Source organism: Haliaeetus albicilla, chromosome 20 (genome assembly GCF_947461875.1).
Source record: "Haliaeetus albicilla chromosome 20, bHalAlb1.1, whole genome shotgun sequence".
In the NCBI taxonomy this organism is placed as follows: Eukaryota; Metazoa; Chordata; class Aves; order Accipitriformes; family Accipitridae; genus Haliaeetus; species Haliaeetus albicilla.
In genome coordinates this window covers 14474904-14489388 of record NC_091502.1, presented here as the reverse complement: position 1 = coordinate 14489388, position 14485 = coordinate 14474904, and the positions used below count along the sequence as shown (strand labels likewise).

The 14485-nt window shown below is 37.0% G+C and overlaps 1 protein-coding gene across 5 annotated transcripts in view; it reads left to right on the top strand.

Moving 5' to 3' along the window:
- Positions 1-14485, top strand: part of CNTN5 (contactin 5) — a 672838-nt gene that overhangs the window by 468971 nt on the left and 189382 nt on the right. For all 5 annotated transcript variants that reach the window (XM_069808329.1, XM_069808328.1, XM_069808331.1 and 2 more), the window contains one exon: positions 6155-6250. In XM_069808329.1, coding sequence (XP_069664430.1) covers positions 6155-6250 — 96 coding nt within the window. The remainder of the gene's footprint in view (positions 1-6154; positions 6251-14485) is intronic.

Here is a 14485-nt window from a genome sequence, read left to right as displayed (position 1 = left end):
CAATTTAAAAGTTCCCTATACAATCACACATGTCATTTCTTTTTAATACCTACCTTTCATCCTTCTAGAGCCTGTGTTTATGGGCTATTAAACACAACATTTATATTTCCCATTGTTGAGAGTGTACAGTCAAACCATGTTTTTGATTTAGGTTATAATGGAATTTTGAAAAACATCTTTTTAATGGAATTCTTTTCCCTGTAAATGTTACCTTTTTTAAAGAGCTACAATTCTAGCTCAAGGTCTATTTCTTAGTCTTGTCTTTCAAATACAAGGAGAGGAACGCTACCCTCTCTGTAGTGACAATGCGATGAATAAGTTTGTCCTTGGCCTGACAGAAGAATTTTACCTTGTGTAGAGCTATTTTTACCTTATTGGAAAGAATATTGCCTGCTTTACACTTATCTTTAGATATCTTCAGCATACATCCTTAAATATTTTAATACATATCATACGATGTCCATTTTAAACTCCATAAGAAATTTGTATGTAAAATAGTTTAAACTCACATAATTGGGCTGGTGGAGGACATTGTTCTCACCAATCTAATTTCTACTTCAAAAGTGAATTGACTGGTTTGTCACTGATAATGAATTTCAGACCCTTCCACAGATTCCATGCTAGATTCCAAAGTAGTAATTGCCTAAAATAAAGCAAGATCTGTTTTTAATTTTTAATTTGATCCAAATTTCATAGCAATCAGCAGTAGACCGTTATCTGGGTCACAAAAACCTGCCCCTTCACTGTTGCCCCCATCAGCTGCAGCCAGCTGATGAACACAGAGAATGAATGATCCCTCCTATGCATGCCTAAAAGGCAAACTACAGTGAACACGAATTGGAAGGCTATTAAGTGGTAAAAACTGCTCCGACTTTTGTACAAATCCTTCTGTCTATGGCAGAATATTTCCCCCTTTATTTGCATGTTTGGCGAATATATTGCTAATACTATGTTTACATTAGAAGTGGTGACTGTCACTTAACTGCATTTTCAAAGTGGTCAAGGTTGTGCCTCATGTTAGAGAATATGGAATTCATGTAGCTAATACCCAGGAACTGCTTTGAAAATAATACAATAGGTGTTATCATCTTTGCTGCTAGCACTGAGATAAGGGTAAATAAATCATATCTTTCAGGGCATAGGATGAACACCTATGGAGCAAAAAAAGGCATTTTCTTATCAACCAGCCATATACATCATCATAATATGAAGGACAGACTTATTCTATGTGGGGCTGTCCAACTGTCCTGGTTTCAGCTGGGACAGAGTTAATTTTCTTCCTAGTAGCTGGTATAGTGTTATGTTTTGGGTTCAGTATGAGAAGAATGGTGATAACACACTGATGCTTTCAGTTGGTGTAAACACTACTTAGCAACAAGTCAAGGATTTTCCAGCTTCTGATGCCCAGCCAGCAAGAAGGCTGGAGGGGCACAAGAAGTTGGGAGGGGACACAGCCAGGGCAGCTGACCCAAACTGGCCAAAGGGGTATTCCATACCATGTGACGTCATGCCCAGTATATAAACTGGGGGGAGTTGGCCTGGGGGGTGTGGATCGCTGCTCAGGAACTAACTGGGCATTGGTCAGTGAGTAGTGAGCAATTGCATTGTGCATCACTTGTTTTGTATATTCCAATCCTATTATTATTATTATTATTATTATTATTATTGTCGTATTATTATTGTTATTATTATCATTATTATTTTCTTCTTTTCTGTTCTGTTAAACTGTTCTTATCTTAACCCATGAGTTTTACTTTTTTTTTTTCCCCGATTCTCTCCCCTATCCCACTGGGTGAGGGTGAAGTGAGTGAGCGGCTGTGTGGTGCTTAGTTGCTGGCTGGAATCAAATCAACATGTCACACATGTTGCAGGTTTATACTGCAGCAAGAATACTGAACCAATGGCTGGCACTGCTGTGTGAGAGGTTATGGTCCTCACCTCTGCCTATACTTTCTTTTATTATCTATTTTTCTAGAGTTTTTAAAGTAAAAGGAGAGGGTTTTCAGTATTTTTAGTAGCTGTCTTTCTTTTTTCAATATGGCTGGATGTGAAATGGCTGAGATCTGCAGGAAATTAATTAAATTTCCCATTAATTTTATTTTTCCATATTGGGCTTACTGTTTTAATGTGGGGGAACTGCAAGCATGATCCTTCACCTTTCCTTCTTTTTAAGCTTTCCTATATTTATTTGTTTTACAGCTAAATCCCTGCTTTTGTACCTGTTAATCCCTTTTTTCACTGTATGCTAACAAGAAATCCAATTCAGAACTAACAGATAGCCAAAAAGAGCTGAAATTCAAAGCTCTTTGTTACCTTCCTTCTTTAGTTGGAAATTAATTGGCTTGAACAAATAGAAACTTGAATCACACATAGTACTTTTATTTTTAATTAAAAAAGAAGATACTTTTTTTTTTCATTTGCAGAAAAAAAAAGAATATTTGTCCATCACAATGCACTTACAAAAACAAGATATTGGAAAAAACCCCATGAGTTTTCTATAGCTAATTGGAAATTAGCATTTATTCGCCTGAGGAAAAAAATAGCTAAAACTATAGAACTTTTACTTCTGCCTATAGAGGCTACAATTTAGATGTCACAAATTTCCCTTATTTTGTGCTGACCGGCTTCCAGGTTGTGCATCACAGATAGTAAAAACTTAATCTCAAGGATGAAAACATATAACTGTAGGAGACACAGGATTCTACATTAAAATGAAAATATTTTATCCTCCAGGAGAGATTTGTAAATTATGAGTTCTTTCAAGAAAATAAAAAATCTTTTCCAAAATTAAAGATTTTTAAAAATAATTCAATATTTCAAATTTAGTTTGGAATTGAAATCAAAAGACTGAAGTTCTTATTTAAAAAAAAAAGTTTCTGAAAATTCTGATTACTTATTTTGAGGCTTAAAAGAAATTGCAGAAAGACTCTGTGAAAGCAAATCTCAGAGACTTTTTTTAGAGGTAGAAAAGATTGCTTCCTTCTCCCACTGTCTATATGAATTGCAGAGAATCTCTCGTCACACCTGTATGAATTTTTACTATTGAACTCACAGTATTTTCATTTATTCAGCTATTTGATTCCTTGATCAAAATGTTTTCTAAAGAGAAAAATTTTAAAAATCTCCTTTCATAGTGCATATAGCAGACTTGCAGTATGGGTTTCAGGTAGTCAGTAGTATTAAAGCTCTTTTTCTGATGTCTGCAACGTAGGGGTTTTTTTTCCTCCAAATGCTGGGGAAAGAAGTACTGCTATGATAATATCTATTCCAATACACAGAGGAATGGCCTATGTATTTCTCACAGAGCAGCTATTCTTGTTTCAGAACATCTTCTCAAAACTTGTTGAAGCCATGGCACATCAGTTCAAGTTTTGTCAACATTTTAAATTCACTGAGGTTTGTTCATACATACAGTCTGGAGCTTTGAAGGCATTTGAGAAGTAAATCAAACTGCATGTCTTAGGACGCCCATACAGAGAAGATTCATCATATTTTCTTGAGAAGAAAGAATAAAAAAAACAATTTTATGGAAATTCAGTGTCATTCTTGCTTCAAAAACTGACCTTGAAAAAAATCCTAAAGGACACACACTGCTTTTACAAGGATTTAGCAATAATGCACTGAAAAAGATTATTGTATTCCTAAATTATGCATTAAAATGAAAACTAAGCGTTGGTTTCTTAAAAGATTGCAGACAATATTGGTTGATATATCAGTTAGAAAAACACAGGACTTAACACACACATACATAAAGTTGTAGACTCAAAGTCACATGAAAGTGAAATCCAGACATGCTTAACTAAGAAAACTTTTCATTGTGTCGTGGTTTAACCCCGGCCAGCAACTAAGCATGACGCAGCCGCTCACTCACTCCCCCCAACCCAGTGGGATGGGGGAGAGAATCGGGAAAAGAAGTAAAACTCGTGGGTTGAGATAAGAACAATTTAATAGAACAGGAAAGAAGAAACTAATAATGATAATACTAATAAAATGACAACAGTAATAATAAAAGGATTGGAATATAGAAATGATGCACAATGCAATTGCTCACCACCCGCCGATCGACGCCCAGTTAGTCCCTGAGCAGTGATTCCCCCACCCTCACTCCCCCCAGTTTATACACTAGATGTGACATCACATGGTATGGAATACCCCTTTGGCCAGTTTGGGTCAGCTGCCCTGGCTGTGTCCCCTCCCAACTTCTTGTGCTCCTCCAGCTTTCTCACTGGCTGGGCATCACAAGCTGTAAAATCCTTGACTTGGTCTAAACACCACTTAGCAACAACTGAAAACATCAGTGTGTTATCAACATTCTTCTCATACCTAACTCAAAACATAGCACTGTACCAGCTACTAGGAAGATGATTAACTCTGTCCCAGCTGAAACCAGGACACATTGCAAGCTGTTCTCCCATCCAAACCAACTGATTATGCAGGGATATACCAGCCTGCTAATTTCTAGACGCAAAAATAATAATAAATACATTCCTGCAGAACATACTATCAGGTTACATTCATTAGGTAACACTTTTAAGTGAAATTACACCAGATTGTATTATAACTCATGGTGGGCTTATTTTAAAATGCAATACAATATTTCATTAACTATTGCTTAACAAAATTTTGTATAATTTGGGAATATTACCCTATTATTTGTTAAAATTCTACTGAAGCCAATCTACCTTTTCTCTATTCAAACATGATACCTATTGTTGAAATGAGAACACTGATTTATTTTGGCCAAAGACAGTGTAAATACAGATACATTTAAATTTTAGGCTTCTGCCTATGCCCAAGACATCTTTTAGAAGTGTGAAAAAGAGTTTGGAAAGATTATAAGTCTACTTAAAAAAGTGCACCTAAACCCATTATGAAATCCATCAAAGATCAACTTATATTACTTTTGAAAATCATTGAACTTCAGGTTCATGCACTACTAGGCATGGAGCAAGGTGTGGAACTTGAGCATCTGACAGAGACCTGTCAGCTGAGTGCAGTTAGAAAGTAATAATTCCACTCAACTTACTCAAACTGTTCGGTGCTGTCTGGCTCATACCAGCACCTTGGTCTGTACACAGAAATGAACAGGTACAACTAGAGGTCATGGAATGTCAATGAGAGATGCTCCCACTGGCCCTATCTATTCATATTTTGGATCCTCATTTAATGCCCGCTGAAGCTTCAGTGTCCTTTTCAAAGATGTCTTTGGGTACCCTTATTGCAGCTTTCTGCACCTTCATCCACATCAGAGATAAATGTCTCTAGAAAAACCCTGGGTGAATAGAGGCTTTAAATGGCATTGCTGGCACTGGGGAATGGATGAAGGCACCAGTCTGATGGCAGAACTGAGTTGTCATATCTCTTCTGCTACAGATATGCATGCTAGAGCATAGATATCCCCCTCAAATGTGAATCCAGATCCAGCGTTCCCTGTGGTAAATGGAGTAATCGGATCTTCTGGTTGAGAGGCTTTAGAAATAAACACAATGACCTGTTCATAGCAGCACCCTACAGCCTCATTCAAAAGTTTTTGTACAAAAAGTGAAATGTTCCTTATTCCCCTGCTGGAGGGAACGTTTTGGAGGGAAAATATATCTACCCACAACTTGATTGTGTTTATAATACCGCAGAAATTGGAAGGAAAGTATTTTAAAAGAGTGAATTAGTTATAGACCAGGTTTGGGTTTAGAACCAATGAGGCTGGTTTTCCCGTCTTCTCATCACAATGTGCTGTGCACTGTCTAGATGACGTTAGCGATATCATCAGTCTGGATGTTAGCCAAGGTGTTCTCTCCACTTTTATTTCTTTTTTTCACTGCTTATGAATCACTTCTGATGGTGAAAAAAACCAAACAGGATATGGCAAAAAGAAATAAAAGCACTATTAAATGGTTTTCTGTAAATGGTATATAATTTGTCTGCTGCTTTTCCTCTGATACTGTATCCAAGTGCACTATAAAGACTAATAAAATGCTGATGCAACATGGAATTTTTTGTAATGGAAATAGATTTATTTTTAAAGGCCCTCCTATTATAGATTAAGGTATGAAAAAAGGAACTGTCAGCTTTACAAGAGGAAATAAAATGTAAGTCACAGTAGCCACAAAATTTTAAATCTTTGGTATGTAACTAAAATGCTTTGTTCTTTTGATAGATCTGGGGAATTTTAGTGGTCGGACAAGAAGTGCTGTCTCCGTACGTGAAGGTCAAGGAGTTGTTCTGATGTGCTCCCCTCCACTTCATTCACCAGGTACGGTAGGCTGCAGGTTGCATGTACGCTGGTCTTATAGTTTGCTCATTATTGGATTTTAGATACAACATGTATCTGAAAAAATGAAAATATCCACCGTTCTGCTGACAGTTTTTGGAGTACCAAAGGAGTAATTAAAGCTCTTATACTGCAAATGCCACTGAATAGCAGCAGAATTTCTGTTACAAGATTGCCTTATTCCCAGTATAAAACTTGAACGTAACAATAGTCTCTGTGCCACCAGTGGTGAATATGCTGCCTTGAGGTTACAGATTTCTTTTAGAGTTTAGAAGCCTTCAGAAAGTGTTCCACATGTCAGTGTCATGATACTGTTGTTGAATACAAATTGTCTTTTTTTTGTCAGTAGTACAGCCATGATTTTTGTTGCTTCCTCTTGCTGTATAGCTTAGTTTCCAGTGCAACTGCATCATTGCTAGAAGTCAGAAATATCATAAAATGCATGAAATGCCTGTGGAGTCCCAAATGAAAGTGTAGACATTCCAGAGAGGTTACATTTTTGCTTTTCAAATTGGCACTCCTGCAATGTCTGCAGATAGCTAAGTATGTCTTTATATTTGCATATCATGTAACACCTGGAGACACAATGCTAGACAGAATATCTTGTTTTTCAATAGATGCAGTATAGCCTATCGTTTCCCTCTTTGGGAAATAAGGTCTGTACTGAGGGGATTTTTTCTTCCTCCAAATTTGAGCCCTAGAAAAAACTCATGTTGCAGATGGAAGAGCTGCAGAAAAGAAAATCTCCTCTGAGTTTCTGTTAGAGAAATGTGTTCAGTTTCTATGTGTTCTAGAATGATTGTTATTACTGTATTACAATTATCAATGTAATTAACACCTGTTATCTTCCGGTCATCTCTGCTTTTCTCTCTTCTGAGTACATTCTTTTGTTATGGTTGCCTTTATAATCTATTTCTGAGTTCAACACTACAGTCTTTATGTGATGAAATTGAGTGCGTGATGTTAAGGCTTGATTATGATAAGTAAACTGAAAGGGAAAAGAAGTAGGCAGAAAAAGTGAGAGATAGTTTCAACACCACAGCTGAATTTTATTTCCCCAAACAAACTGAGAGTGTAAGGATAGATGGGCATTAGTAGGGAAGTAGTCATACACCTTTTAACAGCTGTCATTCCAAAAAATGCACGTTCGATGTCATCAAATTATTTACAAATTTTTCCCTAAAACTATGCTTTTAAACTTACATTTAGACAGATTCCAATGCAATGGTCTACTGTAACACACACATTGCCTTTGATGGTGAAAAACTAGTATCTTTCATTTTCATCAGTGGGCCAGCAAAACCCCTGCTGTGGAAACTACTGTGCTCACAGACAGCATTCAGTTGGTTTAGTTTATATTGTTTGAGCATTGGTATGCTATGCCAGCAGGAAAATTACTTCCAGAAAAATATTTTGAGCCCCTGTTGGCATAATTTTGTCACCATAGCTATGCTAGGAAGGGTTCTGCGGTGTAGAGGAGTAATCACTGAAAGTAGAAAAAGTACATTGATACGCAGGTGTAAACAGCCTCATGTGAATGGGAAGGAGACTTGACCTCCCTTTCTTTTGGTCATCATGTAATGCAGAACCACATGCAATTTCCCTCCAGCTCCCTGCTTGCAAAATACTGAGGAGCTGTAAGTCCTCGTGGTACTGCAATGGGACTGCAAGTGGTATTAGTACAGTGGCTGGAGTCTCCTGGGAAAGCAGGGATCTACCTCCATGGGCCTTCCAAAAAATTCTGCATCTGGTGATATTTCAACAGTAAATCATTCCACAAAGCTATGACAATAAGGTACAAGACATTATTGAAAGATGACTGCCAGATCAGAGTCAGTTTGTGAAAAATAATTTTGGACAAAAGCAGAACTTTAAGGAGGAATTGTGTGAATTCAGTTCTGAAATTAAACAGAGAATATGAAATTTCTCTTGCAGCTACAAAAACACTTTTGCAGAGCAGAGGAACTTCAAAGATTTTTGTTCAGGAACATCTAAAACACAGGGGTTATTTTGGGGGTTTTTTTAAGCATTCAGTTTCTGGATGCTCCATTTTAGTTTCTGTGTCTGATTTGCAAAGATGGTATTGTCTTCTAAATAGTCCTAAGAAATTACGACCTTTAAAATCACCTGGGAGACAAACTTTCAAGTGAATACTAAGCTATTGTAGTGTGTAGTAGATATATCTAAGCTAAAGACTACTTAAAGCATGTTTGAGATGTGTAAACGTCTAACATTAACAAGACCATGAGTTATAGGGGTGTTTTTGATGAGAGAGATTTTTTTGTGGATGAACACCACAAGCTCCGCTATGTTGATTTATTCACATTGATCAGCACCTTTAGAAATAATTTTCACTTGCTTATCCCAGGAGATAAATCCATGATACAATATCAAACCTAATCATTCTCCACAACCTCGTAAACAATTCGTCCTTCAACAGAATCCCATTCCTCAATCTCTAAAGTCAATAACTACTTATAAACTTGCCTAAGAATTTCAGGATTGAGCCCTTTTAGAAAATGACAATATCATTGTGGGAAAAGAAAGATGCCTTAGTGAAAGAACACTATATTAAAAGAGATATAGGTTTATTAACATGTTTTCAAATAAAAGATAAAGTAGATAGTTTTGATTGAATAATACCTGTATTCCATTCTTACAGAACACAACTCTAGAAAAATCTCAGTCTTTACAAAGTACCACTGACTGAGAAAATACTAAAATTATTTCTTTTGACAAGAATTTAATCAGAAAACAAGTTGCATATGTATACAGACTTGATTTCTGTTTATTAATGTTGTGATATATTATCAAAAGGTAATGCAATAAACAAACAAACACAAACTTGTGATATATATATAGATAATTCTTGTAAGTTTTCATTAGGTTGTTGTCCAAATATTTTACAGAGGAAATAAGGGGGGGAGGGGGAGTGCATTTGAAATATATTCAGAATATTTGCAGTGTGAATTCAGGTAAGAGAATTATTTCTTGGGTTTAATAAGTGAGTTTGTTAAGTTATTGTCATCCTTGCTAAGAAATAGCTGAGCTGCAAAATGAGGGAGGTTTTTGGGAGAGATGCTACCCTCTCTTTCAGAACGGTGAAGGAAAATACATTCAATGAAAAGGATTTTGTGCAGATTCCTTATGACAAACAGCCACCAGCACATTCTCACCTCCTGCTTTTCCTGGACCATCACTCCAAAAAAATGCTTCCAGTGACTTCATTGGGAGTCCTGTATCATTTTAATGTGTCTATTCTAGAAGCTTTTCTACTAATACCGTTTTGTTGCAAATCCTTAAGTTGTCCTTTGTGAAATATATTAATCGCCGATAACTTGATCATCCATAAACATAACATTTGATTATTCCTCACCCCAGATTAGTTTTTTTCTCCAAGATGGGTTTCCTAGACAGTTAACTCTTAGGTAGCCTTGCTAAGTAAGAGGTTCATTCATTACTAACTGCTTAAACAAGTTTTGTTTGATGTCTCCATTTTAAAAGGCCTCTACTGCTTTTTCCCATAAACAGGATTATGGCTTTTCGTTGTGGTATTCTAAAGGATGTAAATATAGGGTTTTATTCATTCATTTAATCATCTTAATTACAAGGTTTACCATAGAGAGATTAAAAATGAATGGAAAATTTCATCCAGATTTACATGTTTCTCTCAGAATTAATACTTTCAGCTAAGCTTTTTAAGGCTTTTATTCAAAGCTTTCAGTATGAGCTTAATAGAGAATGACGATTCCCATTGTTGGAATGAGAACAGCATTGATACGTGCAGGGGAAGGCAGATGCGTGCTGCCTCCCGCCTCAAAGGGACGCTGCCGTCTGGAAGAAGCGCTGCTACATAATCTTTCCACAGCATGTAACATCTGTACAGATGTTAAACTATAACTGGTTTTTCTCTCTTTCTAAAGGACAAAGCTGATCTTACCCAGTTTGGAAACTGTGCTATAGGCTGCATCTTTTATGCCTCCCCTTTAAAAAAACTGTAGTTTTCATGAGAAATTCTTCACCGAAGATGATTAATGCCAGTGCTATAGGGATCACAGTCCTTCCCACGCATCTTCCAGATGTCTGCATAGTGTGTTGCTAAACTGACAAGCTGCTAAAATAGAACTCCTTCTACAAGTTTTCAGGAGGTTTTGTCCTGTTCTTCTATTTCCTACACAGCTGTCCTAGTCCTCATATTAAATGGAGAAAGCCATGCCAAATAATGTTTTTTTAAGTTGTTCTCAGCTCCTGTTTTTGTGTACTTTGGACATACACAGAAAACCGCTTTAGAAGTAAACACAAACCAATCACTTCTCACTGCTCAGGGTCTGCAAAAGGAATCTGAAGGCTGCGTTTGCATTAAAACTGCAGCTGTGAGGTGCAGCTCCGCTACAAGTAGGAAACCAAGTCCAACTGAAGTGCAGTAGCTCTCTAGTTAGAACTCCCCTGGTTAGGCCCATACTGCACAAATTATACGTAGAAATAACGAGACAGGCTCTAAATGACCTCATTCAGGTACAGAATTGTTAGGAGTAGACTTCTCCAGGCAAATCGGTTATGATAACAAGATTGTTACATTTGGGCTAGCCTGCCCTCAGTATGCTCATTAACTTGTTTACAGGCAATTGTCTCAGGTATCTGCATGCAGGACACAGCAAATTCTCTTTTGAAGGCATCCATACACCCTCTGGCTCTCCATTTACTAAGCTGGCTTTTGTGAATGCAATTCACAGATGTCTAACTTTAGGTATATGAAGGCCACAAGGTTATATTAAGGCTGTGGATTCAATCCCAGGATCTAGGCACCTAAGAGCAGCATTTCAGTGCACATTAGAGAACTTCCATATTTACATAGACCTACCCATTACAGTTTCTTCAAAATCATAAGAAGCCTGCATGAACTTAGATCTGTGAATCTCCACCTCTCTCTAGACGTGACTGGATGCTACTTCATCATGTTAACCTGTTACTACAGGTGAGATTTCTTCCTGACCTTGATTTGTCATATCAATATAGTTCTGTATGTATTAAAAAGTAAAGTAATATCCAGTTTTTTTCTGTGATATATTTTTTTTCAAATCTGACTTTTCAAATCAACTTTGGGAAAGAAATTTATATAATTTGCTTCCAGGAGAAACCAATGTATAGGTGAAAGTCACATTTCTCCTCTCACCTTGAGAACAAGGAGGACCATTTTGCTGGTTCCTATCAAAGCACTGGCCACTCACAGTATTCCTAAAACAACAGCTGGACAGGTCATGCCTCCAGCCATCACTCTCCCCTAAGCTAAGCAGAACTTATTCATCAGTCAGTACCTTCTATTAGTACTTTGTAGAGGTGAATGTGTATGAAACTGGTCATGGCAAATGGAACATTTCACATTCGCTGGACATAACTATCATCTCCTCCTAACTTCTAGGCTTGCTGGGAAGGTAGAACTGTCCAATACCCTGATGCTTCTCCTTCTACTAACAAAAGTGAGAGTCAGAAGAACACTGAAGTTTGGAGTTTGTTTGTTTGTTTGTTTGTTTTCCTTAAGACTTATATTAATGTTAAAATGGAAGCCAAATATGTGTCCTAGACTTAACAAACAGTTTACTTGTAGTAAGGGTGTCTATACAGCGACATACAGGACACCCATCTTAATTTTTTTTTATTTCTCTTGTAATGTCATGCCATAGTTTGCTCTTCACTCATTCTAATTCATTATGGGAGCATGATGCTGAGTAACAAAAACCGGCCACTTAAGTAACGGTATTAGAAAATGATTGCTAACTGTACAACGCAGAAAAGTTTCTTTAATAAGCCCTTAATATGTCATACATAGAGGACAAGACGGCACAACTTCTTTAGCACTTCTTTACATGTCCATAACATATAAAAGATCATAATGTACATATAAAGTATTTTAAAAGCACTGTTTTGAAAGCCACACATATCAGCTGAATGAGTTAGCTATCATAAGTTGAAGGGTTCCTGTACTTCACTCTTAGGCTTTACTATATTTTTGTGTTTATTTGACTTTTACTGGATGCTAACAAAGCTTGAATTTGCTTTTCAATAATGGGAGAAAAACTAGTGCTAGAAGAGAGGTTCACAGTCCCTTAGACCCTATCTTCCTGTCCTAATTCTGGGTTAATTCCATAGTGTCATCTCTTCACCCACATTTTTCTCTGAAAGAACCATAAAGGTGTTTCCCTCTTGCATCCCTTACTTTATCACTTTTACTAGACTGCTTTTGAAACTTTCTTGTCTAGTAATGCTAATTCCTGTGTGTGTTATCATTAAAGAGAATGTCCACGGCCCCTGACACAGCTCAATATAGGAATCTGTGCAACTGATTGATGACTATGCCTGTAGTTTTCATTATGGAATGAACAAACACAATTAACTCCTTTTTTTTTTTCTGCAGTCTTTTCATTACTCAATACATGACCAGTAATTTTGCTGCTGACTTCCCTGAAGCACTTTATAGGGTTTCCTTCCTCAATCTTGTTGAAGGCATGCATCTGAGGATATGAACTTTAAGAGTTTGGCTATGATAGAATTTTCTAGAAGGTAGCATTGTAACAAGCTATGTTTGCCAATGAGGAGTTACTCCCAGTCTGTCGGCAATGGGTTGTTATTAGATTTTAATTACATTTTAATGATCTGCATGTGCCCCAAATTCTAGGCAAAGTCTGTATAGTAGGCATATGGATAAATATTTATTATCGATTGAAACTTTCTTGACATAGAAGTTTAGATTTTCTCTTATTTTTATTTTTTAAATAATTTGAAAAGTAATAAATGAACAGAAATACGTTATTGGTCCAACTGTAGTAAATTCTCCCAAAGAACTTGTAATTTGGTATTTTTTTAAGAAAAACTTTTCCGAATGTTTTCACTGTTGATAAATCATGCCTACCCCCTTAAAAACACTAATAATTCTTTCAAAAAATATTCTGTTACACTAGAAACTGAAAGTTTAATGTCCCTAGACCCATCGGATCACTCACTGGAGCTGTTCTTCCTCTCAGGGACTATGAAAATGTAGTGAGAGAAAGCTGGTTGACCTTGGCCAATTAAGGCAGTGCACAACATTGGATGAAGGGGCAGCCCTGATGGGGCTCTGCTTAAGGGATGTGTGCTGTAGTTTCACAGCCACACTATTGTCAACAAATATTACCCCAGCTGCCAGTTAGGAGAATCAAAGTGAAAGGATATACCAGGAGAAGAGGGAGGAAGCACAGGAGATTAATTAATTTAAAAAATGTGTTGAGTATGTTGGCCCTCAGGCTCGTGCTCTACCGCCAGGCGCCAGCCGTATGTGGCTGTTTGTCTACAGCTTGACAAATGGGACAATAATGATGAAAAGTTTCTGCAGTGGGCAAGCTCCTTTTCCCTAGAGACAAGTTACTAGCCTGTTACTGAGATGTCCCAACAAATTAGACATAACTATCAGGAACCCCTCAGTCTAGTGATTAAACGAGACAGCATTGTCCTGCTAAGTTTAACAGAAATGTATGTTCATGTTAGCACAACCACATTTCTGCAGCTAGCATTGTAAAGGTACCAATTAAAGTAGGAAACAGCATTGCAAAAACTTTTTCTGTGGCACAGGCTATATAACTTCTAAAATAGCAGAAGCCCAACATTAATAGATCTAGGATTGGAGTAGCATACAACAGTACAGTCACAGATGTGCACGGCCCTCGCAAAATTGGCCCTCTCATAACATTCCTATTAGAATCCATTTGCTATTTAGTTCTGATGTTTTACTAAGCTGGTGGCTGGAATAATACCATTTTACAAACATGTCAGTTAGTTAAATGTCAGAAAGCCCATTTTGTTTAAGACAGAAAATTCCTAATTAACCCCAATTACCTCTCCACTTCATACCACAGAAAAGAATAGAGTGAGAGTGCACATGTTAATCAATGTGACTAAGGAGAAGCAGCCAGAAATACAATGCTGATCAGACAGCTGAAACAAGACGAAACATAAGAAGGAGGAAGAGATGAAAAATGATTCATTTCTAAGGGTCTGGAGTCTAGCTTTTTCTCTCCATTACCATTATGGGGAAAACTTAAAGGATTAAAAAAAGGATGAAAACAGTGGAGTTTTCAGAAAATGCAACTCTTCCCAGACTAGGCACGATTAACTGAACTCAGTGGTGACTCTGGTAGAGATGACTACTGAAAATGTTAGGAGGTCAGTCTTGATTCAGAAAGAGAA